This window comes from Jaculus jaculus, chromosome 14, assembly GCF_020740685.1.
Source record: "Jaculus jaculus isolate mJacJac1 chromosome 14, mJacJac1.mat.Y.cur, whole genome shotgun sequence".
NCBI classification, from domain to species: domain Eukaryota; kingdom Metazoa; phylum Chordata; class Mammalia; order Rodentia; family Dipodidae; genus Jaculus; species Jaculus jaculus.
The window spans coordinates 6622970-6628860 of NC_059115.1; the positions used below are offsets into that span (position 1 = coordinate 6622970).

Consider the following 5891-nt stretch of genomic DNA (forward strand, 5'->3'; position numbering starts at 1 on the left):
CTGCCCCCAGGCTGGCCACTGCTTCTCACCTGATAGCACCACCTCCACCAGGTCACCCTCCTGGATATCAGCGGCCGATCGCACCAGCTGGAGGAGGTTGGCCGACGTGGGGTCATGTTTGAAGAGCAGGATTTTGTCATACAGGCCGTAGAACCCACACTCCGGGAACTGAGGGGCGGGAGAGGGGGGAGTTCGCGACGGGAACCTGCAGCTGCCGCCTGGAACTCTCCAGGGGCGAGACTGTCAGTTTCCCCCGGAAATTGAGACCCCCCTCGGCCCACCGCTTCCTGCCTTGTCCCCTCCCAACCCTAGAGCTGGGCAGGATGCCCCGGCCCCAGGTGTTCCGGGAGGGTGGGAGCTGTCGCCTGAGTCTCGTGGCTGGACCAGCGGGGAGGTTGGGGAGGGGGGAAGAGTTAACACCTCCCTCCGAGCTGCGTGGACACCTCGAGTTTCCCAGGGGTGCCCGAGCACCCTCTCCGCTACCCGCTCCACCCTTCCTTCCTGGATCTATTGTCCCAGATCCCTGGCTCCAGGCCCAGCAGTGGAGCAGAATGAGCTGCGGCGATGGTGGGGGGGGGGGATGGCTGGGTTTCGGACTCCTTGGGGAGGGGGGTTGCTAAGACTCAACCAAGCTAGATCCCTCAATGCTCAAAAGACCCAGGTGTCCGAGGCCCAGCTTGGGTGGGGGGGGGTGCAGGAAATGAAACACGGTAAAACAGAAAGTGAAACTGCGCAGGTGGGGCGACAGGCAGGAAGGGGCCCGAAGCCCACCTGAACGCCACCGAGGAAGAGCAGAAAAATCAACTGGAAATATACCAGCTCTGGCTGCAGGGAGGGAGGGTTGCGGATCTGAACGGTTGCACAATTTTACGCGGGACAGTTTACATGAGCCGTGATCTGGTTTCCCCATGGGCAAGGGTCATTTGGTGGGGGGGTGTGTTTGGCAGGGTTGGTGGGCAAAGCCTCACATGCTATTCCTCCACGGAAATCCAAGTATTGCCTCGGCCCTTCTAATTCCTCTGTCTCCCTCCGCCCTCCCTCTTTCGTTCCCTCCCTCCCTCAGGGTCTCCGTATATAGCCCAGGCTGGGTTCGATCTCATTACCTCCAGTCTCCTGAGTTCTGGGATTATAGACCTACCAGCATGGCAGGTCTTTCTAAACTTGTTTGTTAGAAGAAAAAAAAGAGAGAGAGAGAAAACTAAACTTTGTTGTCTGTAAAATGTGGCAGGCGTGTGTGTGTGTGTGTGTGTGTGTGTGTGTGTATGCATGTGCGCACGCGCAGTCTAACCCTGATGTTTTTCCAAAGCCCAAAGGCTTCATTTCCAGAAGTCTGAGAAAAATATTAGAATTTCAATGTTTTGGGATCTCTATATGCTTGCGTTATAGAATTATGCACTGTAGGGCTGGAGAAATGGCTTAGCGGTTAAGGCATTTGCCTGCGAAGCCTAAGGACCCCGGTTCTATTACCCAGGACCCACGAAAGCCAGATGCACGGGGGTGGGGGTGGGGGGTGAGTCTGGCGTTCCTTCGCAGTGGCTGAAGGCCCTGGCATGCCCATTATTTCTATCTGCCTTTTTCTCTCTCTCAAATAAATAAAATAAATACACAAAATACTAATTAAAAAGAATTATGCACTTTAGATTCCAGCTATTACTATATGTCTTATATGTCAAGAACCTAGATAAGCAGGAATCTAATAAAGTTATGTGGTAGGAGTCCGGCAAATCAGGACACTAATATCTGAACACCTTAGCGCGGAAGGATTTCAATATAATATTCTAAGACCCACCTCCACCCGGGGCTGGAGCTGCAACCCAGGGCCTTGTGCACACTACCAAATCCCTCTTCCACATAGCTTCACCCCCAGCCCTGTTGTCACTTAAAAAAATACTTTATTTTTTAAAAATTTATTTGACAGAGAAAGAGGGAGGAGAGAATGGACGCGCCAGGGCCTCCAGCCACTGCAAACGAACTCCAGATGAGAGCGCCCCCTGGTGCATCTGGCTAACGTGGGCCCTGGGGAATTGAACCTGGGCCCTTTGGCTTTGCAGGCAAACACCTTAACCGCTAAGCCATCTCTCCAGCCCCCTGTTGTAACTTTTTAACCTTTTAGGATTCTGGCAGCCACTTGGTTCCCTCTTGACACGACCCCAGGACTCCCACCTTGGGAACCACTGCTATCCAGTGCTAAGGATAGGCTAAGGGAACTGTGGTTAGGAGAGGCGATAGAGTCCCCAGAGCGTCTGAGGGTGCATAAGGGGTGCCTGGCCCCTCCACACAGGCCTGGGAGAGGACGGCATTGGGTTCGGAGACCTCGCTTGCCCCTGGCTGCTTGTACACAAACCCACACCCACACATGTCACCCGATCACCACTGGCCAGTGTGGCGTCTGTTTCCACTGTTTGCACAGAACGGGAGGCCAGGGATGGGCCTGGACACGGAGGTCCCCTCACCCTGGGGCTTCCCCCTTCCCCTCCTTCCCCACTCTCCACCTGGCAGGCCCCTCCCTTCCTCCCTGCCCGCGGCACAGAACAATAACATGTAGGGACACGCAATTTGGGGAGGCCTTTGGGGCACCCCACCCCTGCTTGAGACTCTCAAACCGGTGATGTTGTGAGGACGTACTAGTTGAGGGTGAACGCTGCTGGCACCCATCACCAGATCTCCCTGCCCCGCGCCCCTCTCCTCGGACAGGGGTGCCCCACGCCCTCACCTTCTGATCCACAATAGAACAAGCCAGTTGCTTCACATGCGCCAGCTCCGAGGCGGCCGGCAACAGCACGAACTCGCGGGTTAGCCCGATCTGGATGTGGAAGGAGACCCCGGAGACGGGGGTTTGGGCCTGGGGCGGTAGCGGTGGCGGCGACTGAAGCTCCAAGCCACCGGGGAGCGGAGGAGAACCCGGCCCGGGAGAGCCGGGGAGCCCGGCGGGATGGGAGGGGGCGGCGGCCATGGGAACAGACCCGGACCCGCCGCCCACCCCGGGATCCGGCTGGCTGACTGGGGGGGTGGGGGCGGGTGGAGGGAGCCTTAGGACCCGGGTCCTAGATCCGAGAGATGTGGAGAGCTGGTGGCAGGAATGCAGGCATCCGAGGGCGGGGGGAAGGCTGGCAGGTTGAGGAATCCTAGGATGGCGGGATCCTGGGAAGTGAGAGAAAGGGATCTAGTGGATCACAGATCAGAGAGAAGAAAAGTAGTGGCTTTATGTCGGGAAGGGGTGTCCCAGCGATGGAAGGACTGCAAGAAATCAGAGGCGAAGCTGGTAGATCGGGATTGCAAAGACCCCGAGATCCAAAGGCTCCTTGGAGAGACAGAGAGAGGTTGGGAGGGGAATGTGTGTGGGGGATCCCCGGATCCAGTGGTTCTAGCACCAGGATCTCATTAAGAGGAGGCCTGAGGCTTCACCACCCCGGCTGGGTTGGTGGAAAGCAGGAGTCTGAGTTGGGGATCCAAGGGAGGGATCCGACCGGCCCAGGGATGGGCAGAGGGGTCCCCAGGGCCGGGGTGGAAAAGAGGGAATCTCACGGATCGCAGAAGTTGGAGCAAAGTTGGGTCTCGGGGGGCCGCGGAGAAGGGGGCGTTACCGGAGGCGGAGTGGGGTGGGGGCAAGGGAGGTCGCCCAGCGCGGGTGGCTCTCCCCCCCCTCCAAAGTTTAAGTCGCCGGCGACGGCCCAGGAGGAAGTCTCCCGAGCCAGGGCGAAGCCGTCCAATCCGCACGGGCCGGCGTGACGTCAGAGAGGGGCGGGGCCTGTCAAGTGGCTGCGGACGGAAGGGGTGGCGGGCCCTGTCCCTGGGAGTTGGGGGGGGATCGCAACGCCCCAGAGTAGGCGATGAAAGGGCCGGCGGACGGTCTGCTCTCTTCCCCGGCACACCCAAGCCCGGAAAGTTGACTTTGCCCCTAGGGCTGCTAGGAGGAGCGGGCGCTCGGTCCTTTAAGAAGGGAAGCCCTCTGGGCTGGCCGGCATCCGGCGCCCACCGCAGGGGAAAGGATCGGAAATCGGGTGTCAGGTCCGGCTAGCTTTCCCGCTCTGCTGGTCTCTTCCCAGAGTCTCTCCGCGGCCTCCCCCTTCTCCAACTTTCTGACACGCCCCAACCAGACACCCCACCCATTTCACAGGTGGGGGGGAAGTCGAGGCCTCTGGAGTAAAGTTTAGCTTCAGGCCTATCTCGTGACCTTTGGCAAGGGGCAGTGAGCTTACTAAGGGGGTGCAGCGAGGGCAGTTTCCCCCACTGGTCCCCCCAAACACGTGGCATACCAAAGGGCTGGAAGATGCTGAGAGGGATGACATGTTACCCCCACCACTTCATAGACGTCTCTTGTGGCTGTGTCTTTTCTGTGAGGGCATCCCCTCTGCTAGCCTGTTTCCCCCATCGTGAGATGGGGTACAGGTACCTGGAATGCAGCTGAAATTGAGTGGATGTGGCCGTCACTTAGTTTGCAGAGAAAGGGGTGGCACCTCAGGCTTGTTCAGTGACATCCAACTCTGAGGACTACTGGATATCAGGGCCCTGTGTGATCACCCCCAACATCTAACAGAGCACTTCTGACTTCCTCCCAAGATAATAATTGGATAAAGGCTACCATTTAGACCATGCCCAGCAAGCTGGAGCCTTAGAAAGTCTTGCGGGGCATGGTGGTGCATGTCTTTAATTCCAGCACTCAGAAGACAGGGGTAAGGAGAATGGATTGCAGTAGGCTGGGTTCCGAGGCCAGCCCTACTCTACATAGTGAATTCCAGGTCAGCCTCGACTAGAGAGACCCTACTTCGAAAAACAAACAAACAAAAACAGTGACTTGTCTGAGCTCACCCACTCTCCTCAAGCAAGGCCAAGGCTTGAAATCCAAAGGCATCCCATAAAGATGGGCTATGCCTGGCAAGGATCCAAGGCCAGCAAAACGGGGGGGGGGGGCGCAAGAAGAGCCCCCTTCCTGGTTCAGGGCTGTTCGAAGCAGCTGAGGTCTGTACTGTGTCAGTGTCAACTGTCACCACATCCGGAGGGCAGGGGTTGAGGAAGGAAGTCTGAGGCTGGAGTGAAAACCCAAAGCCATACCTGGGGAAGCGAGAGAGAGCTGGAGGAGCAAGGGTGAGCCCGGCCACGTGTATGCCACAGCCTGATTGCTGAGGTGTCACCTAAAGACCATGTGCCCACCTGCACCTTTCTAGGTGGGCACTACTGGCATGGCAGAGTGCCAGCTTGTCCCCAGTGTGCCATGCACAGACCTTCATTCTTCCTAGTGTTCACCAGCTTGGCACTGGGACCTATGTGCACAGCTCTCTGTTCCCAAGTGGACAGAGAACCTTGCAGGGTAGCTCGGGGGAGGTAGAGGCCTCAAAGCAGGCTCCTGGGGGCCGGGGGGCGGGGGGAGGGCGGGATAGAATCCCGGTCTGCAGGGCGTGAGCAGCAGTTCTTGCTCTCATCCTCTGTAGCCACTTTCTGAGACTGATGACAGCAAAAGGACAGGTAAAGGCCTGCGTTCAGTAATAGGCAGTAACCATTATGGAGAGGGGCTGTCTGCCTTAAGGGTTGGGCATCTACATGTCTTCCACATTTTACCCATATGACTGGTAGGTCTAAGCTCCCTGCTCCTAGTCCAGGAGTGGGGCAAGGAAGGAAGGGGTCTCTAGCTGACCTGTCACATCACAGCATTTGCTTGTCAAGGTGCTGCCCCCAGGGAGGACATGCTTGGAGACAGACAGTAAGGGCATGCGGAGATTCGGTTCTGTGCTCCCACTTCCGCCCCTCCCCTTGCATCTGCCCAGCTCCCCCACCCTACCACAAACCCCAACTCCTCAGATCCCCCCTTCACCCCAAACCACCCAGCCAAGACAGAGGTAGTGACTCCTCTTCCAAAGTCCCCATCTCCTGGACAGACAGCCTGGGTAACCAGC

At 57.7% G+C, this 5891-nt stretch overlaps 1 protein-coding gene across 2 annotated transcripts in view; it reads right to left on the reverse strand.

Moving 5' to 3' along the window:
- The window catches only part of Prkd2 (protein kinase D2), a 34878-nt gene extending 31167 nt beyond the window's left edge, over positions 1-3711 (reverse strand). The window contains exons 1-3 of one of the 2 annotated variants that reach the window (XM_004672640.3): positions 3585-3711; positions 2714-3141; positions 30-168 (exon numbers count right to left, since the gene is read on the reverse strand). In XM_004672640.3, coding sequence (XP_004672697.1) covers positions 30-168; positions 2714-2953 — 379 coding nt within the window. In that variant the 5' untranslated portion in view covers positions 2954-3141; positions 3585-3711. Of the gene's footprint in view, positions 1-29; positions 169-2713; positions 3142-3525; positions 3544-3584 lie in introns of those variants that run through there. The other variant, XM_045134296.1, reaches the window with a different exon arrangement.
- Positions 3712-5891: the final 2180 nt, after the last annotated feature.